The 13,728-nt window shown below is 42.5% G+C and overlaps 1 protein-coding gene across 1 annotated transcript in view; it reads left to right on the plus strand.

The window, feature by feature from the left end:
• Nucleotides 1-13,728, plus strand: part of Hydin (HYDIN axonemal central pair apparatus protein) — a 310,664-nt gene that overhangs the window by 60,246 nt on the left and 236,690 nt on the right. The window contains exon 8 of the mRNA XM_057753452.1: nt 9,147-9,348. Coding sequence (XP_057609435.1) covers nt 9,147-9,348 — 202 coding nt within the window. The remainder of the gene's footprint in view (nt 1-9,146; nt 9,349-13,728) is intronic.

A 13,728-nucleotide genomic window follows, 5' to 3' on the forward strand; every position in this document is an offset into this window, starting at 1 on the left:
CGTCTATGAACCACAACAATGACCAGCATGTCAGGAGAACCTGTAGTGTCATCTGGTGGCGTGCATACATTAATGGTAGCCAGCGACTCTCTAGTTGGATTTAGGACTCACTCAGCAAGAAGGAAATCATGCCTGGTATTGGAAATCTAGCCAGCTACCCAGGACTAGTAAAGCCACAGATCTAGGAGCCTCTGATGAGCGTTAACATATCATCTTTCTGGGTCTAGATACTTAACTCAATATCATCTTTTCTAGTTCCACTCACTTATAGGGCTACCCTGGAGAAGGATGTGGAGTTATTTTATTTCTTTTCATTTCAGAGATGAGTGAGTACACGTAACCCAGGAACATTTAATGGCTGTATCAATTAAATGTGTCATAGGCTCATGGTCCCCTGCTGGCGATGGTGTTCTGGGAAGGTTGCAGGACTGTTAGGAGACAAAGCCTTCCTAGGGGAATGTATCAGTGGGTATGGTCTTGAGGGCCTGTAACCCAGCCTCACCTCCTGGCTGCCCTCTGAGTCCTGACTGTAAATGCTACATGACCTGCGGTTTCATACCCCTGCCTTTATGCCTCCCCCACCACATAAACTATATCCCCAAAAACTATAAATAAATCCTTTCTCACTTTAGTTGTGTCCTGTCAGGCGTTTAGTCAAAGACAAGAAAAGTAGCTCAGGTAGCTGGTGAGCTCGGATTGCTCCGTTTCAGCTCTCAAACAAAGGGTGCTGACAAGGAGTTTGGTGGAGCAGTCTGCACTGACAGTGGTAAATCTGACTCCGCTGTGACTGAGAGATGAGAAGCACCCACTCTCCATCACCAACCTGTCCCCTTGAGACTCCATGGTTCCCCTCATGTATTTCATTTCCTATATCTGCGTCCTCTGTTGTCACCGAGTCCTGAAGCCACAGTCAGGGATGTACTGGGTACACAGCTGGCTTCACGTTTAGTTTTGGAAAATTAGCTCTGTTCCTGTTTGGCTTTGCTTGATTGATAGTAGTAAACTTGGCAAAATGTAATGAGAACTTCCATGAAATTTATTTTTCCCAGGATGTAATGAATGATTCTGGTTAACCTGCACTGCAGCACTCAACACCAGGAAAGGAACCAGAGCAGGAGCAGGGAGTCCAAGGACACAGAGAGTTAGCAGAGCCACACAGCCTCTGCAGCCCCACAAGCCTGCCGCTGAGATAGCTAGGTCGTGGAGAGCCTTTTTAAAGGTTGTCTCTAGGCAAATGGGTATCAAAAGCTAATTTTCTGACAGTCTGGAGACAAAAGAAGAGCCCTTCCTCCTCCCCGCCCCTTGTCTTATTTACTGTTCTATTTCTGAGTTGAGAAACCGCAGTCAAGGCAATTTTTAGAAGAAGGAGTTTACTGGGGGCTTACAGTTCCAGAGGGCGAGTTCATGAGCATCATGTCAGCAGGCAGGGAAGCAGGGGGGATGCTGGGGTAGCAGCTCAGAGCTTACATCTTGAGACACAAACATGAGGCACAGAGAAAGAGCTAACTGGAAATGCTGTGGGCTTTTGAAACTTCAAAGCCCACTCCCAGTGGTACACCTCCAACAAGACCATATTTCCAAATCCTCCTCAAACATCCTACCAACCCAGAACCAAGCATTCAAATGGCTGATGGGGACTGTTCTCATTCACAGCAGCACATTCCACTCCCAGGCCCCAACAGGCTTGGAGTTATAATGCGAAAATGCATTCAGTCCAACTCCAAAAGTCCCCGTAGTCTGTAACAGTCTCAACACAGTTTAAAAGTCCAAAGTCTCTTCTGAGACTCAAAGCATTCTCTTAATTGTAGCCCCTTGTAAAATCAAAATGCAAATTACATACTTCCAACCTATATTGGCACACAATATCCTTTGTCAGTCTAAAAGGGAGGAATGGATGCATAGTGATGAGATACTGGACCAAAGCAAGACTTTAACCCAGCAGTGAAAACTCCAGTCTGTAGCTCTGTATCTGATGGCAAGAGGCTTAGATGTCTCCAACCTCCCTGATTTCCTGATTGCAGCACACTTCCTGCATGCAACCTCTAAGGTCTTGGGGTCTCCAACACAATCCAGGCTGCATCTTCACAGCCGGATGCAATGACCTCTCAGGACCTCCATGCAGAAATCCCCTGCCATACACCTGGCCTCAGTGGCTCTTCTTATCTGTAGAAGAGGATTCCACAATCCCTTTATACGTGTATCCTTTATGCCTCTGAAGCTAGAACCACATGTCTAATGCAGCAAGTTCAGCTGCTTGCTTAGGATGCAGCCTGAGCCCCCTCCTTGAATTGCATTTGGATAAGCATTCCTTTGTAGCATAAGATCACCTTTGTCTTAAGAGCAGAAAATTCCATAGGCACTTCCCTTTGCTTATTGGAAGCTTAGCTGGGAAGGGTCTTGCCCCAGGACACCGCTCTCTTTATTCTATTTTCATCAGGTCTTTTACTAAACTTTTCATCTTTTTCTACGCAAGTCTTGTTTCCAACTTTAAATTTCCTGGCGTCTTTTTCTCCTTGAATGGTACATTTGTATTTCTTTTTGCCCCCGCTTGTCTGTTTTAGCCTTGTGGCTTGGTACCTTTTTCGTCAAGGCAGTCACATCTTGCTTGCTCTGTGTTTGGCTTCCTCTGTGTCTGGGTGACGACTGCAAACTGACTTTTTCCTCTTCTCAGAATTCTTCTGTTCTCCTTGCCCCGCCTCTGCTTCCTGCCTGGTTGCCCCACCTAGACTTCCTGCCTGGCTACTGGCCAGTCAGCATTTTATTAAGCAAATACAAGAAACAAATCTTTACAGGGTAAAACCATTGTCCCACAGCATATATGTGCATGTATATGGAGACCGAAAGTCAATGTTGGGTGTCTTTGTCTATTGCCCTCCTTATTATTTGAGAAAGGGTCTCTCATTGAACCTAGAGGTACTGATTGCCTAGAGTGGCTGGCCAGTAAGTGCCAGGGGTCTGCCTGTCTCTGCACCTCCAGTGCTAAGGTTAAAGGTACACACCACCATGCTTGGCTTTTATACAGACACTGTATAACTCAGGTCCTCATAGTTACATAATAGGCACTTTACTGAGCAAGCCATCTCCTCAGACCCAAAAGCACCACATGTTGTCTATTCTGAATATTTAGGCTGTTATCACAGGGAGTGTTGCCCTGAGCATCTTTGTACAATGTCCTACAACTGGATAAGACTTTCTTTTTGAATAAATGCCTATCGGTATATTTTCTGGCTTACCAAGACATTTTATATGAAGTTTTCCTGAGTAGTAAGTGAATGGACTTAAGCAATTATATGAATTTATATTTTCTTCAGCAATACATGAGAAATTTTGTTTTCCACATCCTTGCCAATATAGTACCAAAGGGGCAATGTCAAACTGCTGAATTTTTGTTAACTTGCTTGATGGGGTGACATCTCATTTTACATTTATTTCATTGTTGGGCTGCCTAGCAGTTTTACCTGTTTATTGTAAGCCCTACAGTTTTTTTCTTGCATTAAAAATTTTGGATGAGTAACATAATCATATGCTTAAAAAACTAAAACATTGTAAAAGTATGCATTTAAAATTCTTGCTTTCATATTTTCCCATTTATCCAACCCACTATCATTTTATTAGCTTCTTGGATAGTTTTTATGCAAATAAATGCAAATGTGAATACATAATATTTTCCTTCTGTACACAGAATATAAAATACAATATAAATCATTCTATGCATGTGTTTTCCCACTTAATAATGCATCTGTAGATCCTTCCTCACGTCTGTGCTTTTCACACCCACACAGAGCTCTGCTTTTAGTGGTACAGAAATGAATACTTTACTTTGGCATCGATTGTGGTCTCCCTCACGGATCCCGGCAGGTGAGCTAGAGGAGGCTCCTGCTAAGGATATAGAAATGAATACCTTCGTTTTAGAGGTAGTCTAGCCATTTTCTCCTGCCCCATGTGTGTTTTCTCACTCTGTTCTTATTAATAGCAGCTCAGTATTAAACACCCCTGAATTTCATGCTCCAGCTCATCTCCAGGATAGAGTCCCTGAGATGAGGCCCAGCCAACGTATGGTAATTTTGATTGATGGTTTGAGCCACGTTGCCAGACTCACTCCAGGAATGGAGAAGAGTAGGCTGTTGTGTTCCCTTCCCCTTTGACAAGGAGTTACATTTTCAAACATTTTTTTTTTATTTTAACCAATATAGTGTCTATATTTTGCTGTGAGGGTGCTAATGTAAATTTGTCTTCACTTGTGTGTATTTTATTAGAGCAAATTTGTACATATTTTCAAACATATAACACCTTTTTATATTTCTGGGTTTGCAATCTTGTGCTAGTCTATTGAACTGTCTTCTTGGTTTTGAAGATATATTTTTCCTTTTTAGTAGTTTGTTTAAAATTTTAGACAGTGTATTTTGACCATATTTACTCCTCTCATATCTACCCTTTTCCCTAACCCACCCAACTTTGCGTCATCTTAAAAACAAACAAAAAACTATCAAATACAATTTTTGCTGCCTGAGTACTTTTGTATGGTATGTGTAGTATAGTTCTTCTTACTGCAGACTGACTCTCCCTCCCCCAGCAGCTCTCAGTTACCAGTAGCTGCTTACCGAGGGGTGGGACTTCCTGCCTTCCTCCCCTCTCCAAGCCGGGATGTGGTCTGGCATTGGTTTATGCAGGTCTTGTGAGTGCTATTGTAGCCATTGTTAGTTTAGGAGCCCAGCTGGCCTGTTGTGTCTGGAAACCACTCTTCCCTTGTAATCACCTCTTCTACTGATCACTCTCTTTGTGCTTCCTTCTGCGGCAATCCTTGAGCCCTGGGATGATGTCTCATTTGGGGGCTGAGAATTCTATAGTTTCTTAATTCTTCATCCTTTGGCCAGTTGTAGGTTTCTGTGTTAATTATCATCTACTAAAAAGAAGCTTCTTTGATGAGGGTTGAGAGAAGCACTGCTCAATGGGTATAGCACCAAATAAGTTGTTAGAAGTCACTTTAATACTATGCCCATTTAGCAGGTTAGTAGTGCTAGGTTCTTCAGGAGGACATATGACCCATCTAGCCATAGTGTTCCTTTATATTCTAGATGCCCTCTGTTAGATGTATAACTGGTAAAGGTTTTGTTCTCCATTCCTCTTTGCTGTACAGAAGCCTTTCAGTTTCACGAGGCCTCACTTATCAATTGTTCTTTATGCCTTTGCTTCTAGGGTGCTGTTCAAAAGGTCTTTTCCAGTATTAATGAGTTCAGGCCTACTCCCTATTTTCTCCTCTATCAGATTGGGGCAGATGCAGACTTTATAGATTTTTAAAAATGTATTTTAAATTTTGCAAATTTGTTTCCAGCATCCATGAAGGGCGTATCATTTCTTCATTTGATTTATGATGTATTTATCCATTTCTAATAAAGAGCCACTTTCCCATTCCTGAAGTAGACTCCGCTAGTTATGAAGTATCACCCTTTTAGTGCAGCAGTGGGCATATGCCAGGGTCCCTGCAAGCTCACAGCTAACAGGAAAGAGTGAGACTGGGTCAGTGCCACCTTAGCAGGTGCTGGGTCAAAACTTTCAGAGTCTGGCCAAGGAGTTTATTTCTCTCACTCATAGAAACAGGAAAAGATTTCTCATAACAATTATCACACCAAGCTTCAGGGATGGCTTCAAATCCTCTTGCGAAATACACCTCTATAGCAAAGCACCTGTGTCCTTTATAATCAAATGAGTTCTATTGACAAACAGTGCTCAGGGTCAGGGGTTAAAGAAGAAGCATTTGTAGTGAGCATAAGGAGAGAGTATATTGATACAAAGTGCATGACCCTCTTTCATAAGGATGGATTTTATTCACTGAGCGGTAAAGCTCAGATCAGGGCCTAAACAATGCTCAGGATTTTGGGGGATTCCAGTAAAGGCTGCCTCTATAGAACAGTGAAAAGATGACCAGGTTGTTAGATGACATTCACTCCCTCTTTCCAGGGAAAGGCAGCCTTTACTTCCCTTGAAGAAAATAAGCCTCCATGTTTAACAATTCTGGTTCCTCTTTCCTCAACACTTTCTCTAAGCTATGCCTCCTATGGGTATGATTGCTAATTTTTCATTTGGTATCTTTACCCTGGTAGTGACTTGTTTTATATTCAACAAATTTTAATAACTTTATACTGAAAAAATATAGTGTCAAAAATTAAAAGTTATATAAGTTTAGCAGAAGAATAAGAGATAAGGAGGAAGATAGGATCCATGAACCTAAATGTAGGCCAATCAAAGACGCTCAAAATGAGATACAGAAAGAAACAGCAGTGTTTAAGAAAAATAACAAAGCAGAAGCATAGAGGGCATAGTCAAAAGATCAGCGTGTGTGTAACTGGAGCCTCAGAGGTAGAGAAAAAGAAGATGAATAAAATTTTTGAAAGTGCTTTAAGATATATTATCTAAGAATTTTCTAAAAATATTAACTTATATTCATCCATATATTCATGACACTCAGCACATTTTTCATACAAAGAAAGAAAACCAGATGTAGGCATACTATTGTTTAAAAGCAAAGAAAGCATTATAAAAGGATCCAGGAAAAAAAAAAAGACACTTTGCCTTAAAAGGAATGCTCGTAATCCCTGGCAAACTCTTCAGCTGATATCAGGAAAGCTAGAAGGTACAGATGGCATCGTTAAAGTGTTGAAGGAAAACAGGTTAAACTGAGGCATTTCAGTGTTGCGCTATCTTAAAAGGTACAGACAAAATAATGACATTTTCAGACAAAACTTTAAAAACGGAAAAATCCTATAGACTTCTTTTGTCACATTTCCCGTTTGTCAGGCTGAAGATGACCTTCCATTAACTTTTAGTTTCCGCTGTCTCAGTTAACACATCAGGTATAATTCTGCCCGTGGATCCATTGAAAGCGATGTCTTGTCTCTTTCTGCTTCCAGGATTTTGTCTTTGATTTCTTCTGTTTTATTGTTATAGATTTAGGTATGTATTTCCCTACTTGAATTCCCTTGTGTTTTTTGAGCTAGGAATCGATGTCTTTAATTCCAGAAAAGTCTTAGCTATCACCTCTTGAAATATTATCTTGGGTAGATATAGCCATTGCTTTGCTGAGATCCTCATGAGACCCCTATCCTCATGTTATTTCCTCATGCCACTGTTTATATTTTATGAGCCATTTTTCATTTCACTAATTTCATTCATAAAAAACAAAATTCTCTTATTATTGGTATTCTTTAAAGGTTGTTTTTTTTTTCTCCCCTGAAATCTTTTCTAAAATTTAGGTCATTTTATTTTATTGTTTCTCTGTAAGGCCTAGAGTATGACTATTCCCCACATTTGAGATCCCTTTTCAGTCTCCTGTTCTCTGGGCACAGCTTCAAGATCATCTAGGGGTTTCTATGAATGTGCTAAGTCTGATTGCCATGTGGGCTCTGTCTGTTGGTATCTGGTGTCTGTTCTTGGTAAGCCATTTCTTTTTTTCACGTGTCGCTGGTTCTAACACGAGGAGCTGCAGTTCTTTGCCAGCCTCATATTTGGTTGTGCGCAGTTGGATGCAGACACCTTTCTATAAAGGAGCATGACTTGTTTCTCTCCATTATCTCAGGTCAGAACCAGGGAATGGCATGAACTCAAAGTGAAGTGCTCTGCAAGATGCAGGCAACTCCAGCAAGCTCTCTGACGGCAAACTAGGACCAGGCTCCTTCTAGTTCACCGTCATCTTGGGGTCATAACTCTTTGAGTACCAGGATTTATAGTGAAGTTCCTTTTATCTCATCTAATTATTAACTTGTATAATGGAACTCAGTGTCATCCATAATTAAGAATATACGAATGAGATGAACTGTGAGCTTTCACCAATTATTAAATTTCACTCTGCAGACTGAAATGGCTTGCATGGGGCCTGCATGTGTCTGCAAAGGTCTTCTGCATGTGTGTGTGCATGATATTTAAGTGTATCTTTTTTAAAATTACTTTATAAGTGTGTGTGTTTGTGTGTGTGTGTGTGTGTGTGTGTGTGTGAATGTGTGAATGTGTTCTGCATCTGATGCCCACAGAGTTCAGAATAAGGGGTCATTTTCCCAAGAGCTATAGCTGGTTGTAGGCCACCATGTGGGTGTTGGGAATCAATCCTGGGTCCTCTTGAAAAGCACCCAGTGCTCTCTTATCTCCTGGTCCCTTTCTCTGTTTTAACATTAAAGTAATGTACTTTCAGTAGCCTTACGGAGTCGAACAGAATGTAGTTCTTGGGTGGCGTCTTCTTGCATGCCCAGTGACCTCACACGCCTGTGAATCTGTAGCAGTCCACAATCATTGCCTTGCTAAGGGAAGATGTTCCTGATATCCCTTTTAAAGTTTCTCCTGGGATTTATCTTTGTTTTCTCTCTGTGTGTATGCTACCCCAGCACAGTACTGTGTGTGCTATTGACATTATTGTTTGGATCCGTGATTCTGTTCAGTTGGTCTCCAGTTTCTAACGTACTGACTCTGTTTTCTGAATCCTGTGAGGACTTAAATCCCCTGGTGAAGACCAGCTCCTCCCAGAAACTAGATCATGCTGTAGCTAAAGATGAGGCAGGTGTTTATGATTCTGAAGCACACGGTCCTCCTGGCTAGGCTGTAAGCCCAAAAAGTATTTGTGAAGAAGAAAATCCTTAGATAACCTTCCATAACAATTCATATTTTGTGTGGTTTATGTTTCTTAAAATGAGCAAAAAAGATAGTTTGATTTCCTGTAACTTCAACGAAGGGCTATAATTAAGTTTTCTGATCTGGATTGATGGATTTGGGAAGAATAAAATATGTGATGGTTGTTCTATATTCCCTAACCTCATCTTGATTTTTTTTTAAAGGCCAGATCTATCATTCTAGAGTTAGTCTTTTATGTGTGCATGCCTGTGCAGGTCAGAGGTCAGGGTCAGCTGGCTTCCTCAATTCACCTTATTTTTTGAGACAAGGTCTCACCTTTGGCTCGATTGGCTGATCAGAGAACCCTCGGGAATTCATCTTTCCCCTCTTGTTCAGCTGTGGGCTTCTGGACATATGCTCGGCTTTTGTGTGGGTGGATTCTGAGGAATTGAACTCAGGCCTTCATGCTTGCCTGGGAAGTACTTTATCAAGTGAGCCAGCTCCCCACCCTAGAATAAATCTTCATGTGATTCTACCTTGTTCATTCCTAGGTGAAATGGTGTTTGTGCGTCTCTATGGAGCTGCCATAGATGTGAATATAAGACTGGACAAGAATTCCTTGATCATGGAGAAAACGTACATATCTCTGGCCAATCAGCGGACGATAACCATTCATAACCGCTCTAATATTATTGCCCATTTCCAGTGGAAAATATTTGCTACACAGGAAGAGGAAGACAAAGAAAAATATAGGTCTGTATCCGAAACCACCTCTATGTAGCAATGCAGGGGTACAATGGGGTAAATCCAGTTAATCTGGGGGGAGGGCTCGGGAAGCACAGTTTATGGTAAATTCTTACCCACCACAAATAATGTCCAACCTTGAGAAACTGGCTCCAGTGTGGGTGCTCTTTGGGAGCCTTATAGCATCAAGTGTTGCAGATGCTCAGTCAAACTTAAGCTGTTATAGTGTAGCAATAATTAAAGACTTAATTAATTTTTAAAAATATGTCATTCTTTACTGTTTTCTTAAGCACAAATGTACATGTATATATTACTTTTCAAAGCCCTGGCCAAAGTTATCAGCTCTTACAGTGAGTCCCCCAAATAATCCATTTTGGACTGGCATCAATGTCACTCCCCCACCCTTATAAAAAGATATTTTGAGAAAATAGAAAGAAGGAAGGAAAAGAAGACTTTAGATGTAATGATTTTTATATTTTGGCTTTCACAACATCGCCCAATCTCTCTGAACCATGTAATTTAATAACGATTTCTTAGTGGAATCTTTAGCAGTCTATTTTAGAGAAAATGATAATTCAAATAGCAGCAGATTAGAAAAATGTAAAACCAGCCGGCTTTTAGCTCTTGCCTCATGGTCGCATCCTGGACATTTCTTTTGATTGACCTCATCTTCGCCTGTCTGAAGCTGCGCTCACTTTATCTCCTTAGATCTGTCTGAATTAACACCGCTGCTGCTTTCATTACAATTTGCTTCAGTCTCTGCCTCTCCATTGCCATGAAGGATTAGCCCTGGGAAGCTTCAAGGCTTTGTTTAAAACCGAGTTAGTGTGGAATAAAAGTAAAAGTCTCAGACCCCTGGAGAGCTGGCAGAAGCCCCCCAGTGCCCTGCCCCTAATTGAATCAGAAGGATCCAGGACAATGAGGGGACACAGTGGGCAGAAGCTCCAGGTGATGAGCTTTAACCACAGGATCGCCCGTGAAAGAAAAGCCTTTCCTGCCTGCAAACCTCACCGGACCTCATGGCCTAGGAATGCCGATGATGGTTTTTTCTTTAATTATTAATATTGCGTAACTATGAAAGATCACAATGAAACCCACTCGTGTATAGTTAATAATTGCTAATAAAAGTGGGAAATTCTTAGAAGGAAATTCTGCAGCAGACGATGTCTGCTGAGCAGAAGCTGGAAAGGCCAAGCAGGTTTAAAGCTGGAGCCAGAGTGGAGCCAGGGGAAGTCGAGAAGGGAGTCACAGCAGCATTGCCGCAACCGCCCTCCTGGGGGAGCCGTTTGCAGGGAAGGAGAAAATGCAGCTTTAAGTCCAACTGTTTCTCCATAGGGCGGGGGCTGTGGGGACTGGTACCAGGCCAGTGTCTAGAAGCTAATTTTAACAGTAAAAGTTAAATGGAAAGAAGGAAGGGAGGGAGGGAGGGAGGGAGGGAGGGAGGGAGGGAGGGAGGGAGGGAAGGAAGGAAGGAAGGAAGGAAGGAAGGAAGGAAGGAAGGAAGGAAGGAAGGAAGGAAGGAAGGAAATGGCAGGTATGGAAGGTGCCAGACCATCCAGAATAGAACTTCAGACACAAGTTCTGTCTCCACCTCACTTCCCCTGACACTCATACCCTTAGTTTTTTTTAATATTGTTTTTTACCTGTTTTATTTGTTTGTTTGGCTGCTTGGATTTTTTGTTGTCTTGTTTTGAGGCAAGACTGACCTCAACCTCACTAAGTAGTCAGGGATGACCTAGCATTGCTAATCCTCCTGTCTCTTGTCTCCTCATAGCAGGGTTTATAAGCATATGCTACCTTGCCTGGTTTTATCAAGTACTGGGATTCAACTCAGGGCTTTGTGTATGCTAAGTCAGCACTCTAACAACTGAGCTGTGTCTCTGGCCTGGCCGTGTGTGTGTGTGTGTGTGTGTGTGTATGTGTGTTCAAGAATGTATACATGCACATACAGAAGACAGAGGGTGATGTTATCATCTTTCCCAATCACTCTATAGAGGTATACCTTATTTTTTGAAATGGGGTCTTTCACCAACTCTGGAGCACTTGGACTTGGCTGGACTGGCCAGCAGTCCCCAGGGATTCTCCTACTTACACATCTCCAGTGCTGGGATTAGCAGCAAGCATCCTGTGCCCAGCTTTCTACATGGGTCCTGGGGAAATGAGCTCCAGACTTCATGTTTGCATGACAAGTGCTTTATCAGCTGAGCCATCTCCCCAGCCCCAGTCCCACTGTTCACCATGTGTCTATTGTATAAAATAAGTTTTCTTATGATATCTCCACTTCAGATGTGTGTATAGTGAACTTTGATTATGCTGATTATATTCACGCCCACGCTTTCCTGTTCTCCCTCTCTCACCCTCGCAGTCTCCATTTTAATTTTCATGTCCTTTTATATTTCCTTGGCCTCCACATATGAGAGAAAATATGCAGCACCCGTGTCTGTGGGGCTGGTGTGTTTCACTTAGCATGACGACCTCCAGTTCCAGCAAATGTTTTAACTGCATCCCTCTTTTACGGCTGAATGGGCTCTGCCGTGCAGTAATACCACATTTAATCCTTCCATATCGCTTCTCTACACCACTTGTAGGTGTGTGGCCAAAAGAATCAGTTAGCTCTCCATGGTGGCATCTGCACATCACAGTTATCACAGCCCTGTGCACAGGTTTTAAACAACGAACTTAACAGTGGCTTTTGGTCTCTGAATAGGATTGTCTTCACTTTCTCTTGGGGTGACATATATCAAGGTACCTTCTGGTTCCCTCAAACAGATTGATTTTTCTAAGTAAAAAGTCTACTGAATGTGACCCTGCCTTCTCTCCCTCTTCCAAGCAAGCCACATTATGCCTGATCTTTAGCTTGACCAACAATGGTTTTCTCCCTTTTCTGTTCCTCAATGTGTCCCCAAGCATGCCTCAACTTTCCTACGATTATTTTCACCTGGGGCTCTTGTCTCTGAAATAACTGCCAGCTACTCTTTCTAGAAAAGGCAGGTGCTCCTTACTCAGCAGCGAGTGTGATGGTGGTACTTGCGCGAAAGGTCGTGGTCTCCTTTTTCATTGCGCATCTTCAGGTTATTCCCCAGGCCACACATGAGCAGCACACAGAACAGAGGTCTGCCCAGTCCCCCCAAAACAGTAGCAAGGTCACGAACCAGCAAGAGAATGCCTCGCGTGTTCTCCTGCAAGGCCCATGCTGTTGTCCCTGACCCAGTCCTTTGTATATGTGATGTTCTTGCTCCTGATGAGGCTGACAACAGCTTCTTGCTTGTCTTCCCTTCCTCCACCAGCATCTCTGGTTTAAACTGCAGAGAGAAGGGTCGGCCTTGGTCCTGAGCTTAGCATAGAGGGAAGGTGTCTCTAGTTAGAGATGCATTTCTAGGGATTAAAACTTCCCTTTTCAGCATCCCAGGGACCTAAGATAGAAGGTTAGTGTTACTCCACAAAATGAGACTCCGATGTCTTCCCTCAGCTGTCTGTTTGCAAGGTGGCTTCCATCTCACCCTGAGCCATTCATCTGCAAGCACTGAAGTTTGCTCGAAGGTCCCTATAAAATTCTAACCCTTCAAACAAATGGCTTCAACTCCTGTTCCATCTATCATGGTATCTCGCCCACAGAATCTTGGTGAGCCAAGATTTGGTTGTCTCTTTTCCCAGTGGAGGACTTTCAGCCTCTCCCTCTTCCATCCTGGGAAGGATGACCTTCCTCTCTGCCTGTCTTACAGTACTGGAACCCTTGGGCATGTGTCTGGACTGAGAAATATGGGGCTACTACCAGGCTCCAGGTTCTGGCCATGAATTTGCCCCTCCTCTAGGAAGAAGTTCTGAGATTTAAAATTGTCCTTCTCTTTAAAAACCAACAAACAGAACACCTTTAGAGTCTGAAATTGAAGATCCTTTGAAGAAATCACATTTTTGATCTGTTTTTGATGTTTCTCTGGAGCCAGAAAGGACATTAATCTCTTCAGAAAGGACCGCATCCTTCCTTCCTTTCTTGCTCAGCTGTGTCTGGGCAAGCGTGCTCTGCAAGATTCTCCCAGCCGCATTCTCCTCACGGTCCCCATTTTCAGGACTCAGTGTGGGCTTTTACGGATTTTTGCTCCTAGAATCTCCAGCAGGGTCAAAGTCGTTGTTTCAAGAGCAGGTGGCTCTAATTCTACATTTGCTCAAGACCTCACAGTAACCTCAACGGACAACCCCACACTGTGGTTAGCGGGGATTTATTTCACGGCATTCAGGTGCACAAAATGACACATCTCTCTAGTTAATTCAACCTTAATTGATGTTTGAGCCCGCCACCTGGGTTACTGTAATGAATTTAATTTCAGTTATGCTTAGGGGCTCCTTCCTGGTTTAAAAAAAAAAAAAAAACACTCTGAAGACAGAAATGGC

The sequence above is a fragment of the Chionomys nivalis genome, chromosome 21 (assembly GCF_950005125.1).
Source record: "Chionomys nivalis chromosome 21, mChiNiv1.1, whole genome shotgun sequence".
Taxonomy (NCBI): Eukaryota; Metazoa; Chordata; class Mammalia; order Rodentia; family Cricetidae; genus Chionomys; species Chionomys nivalis.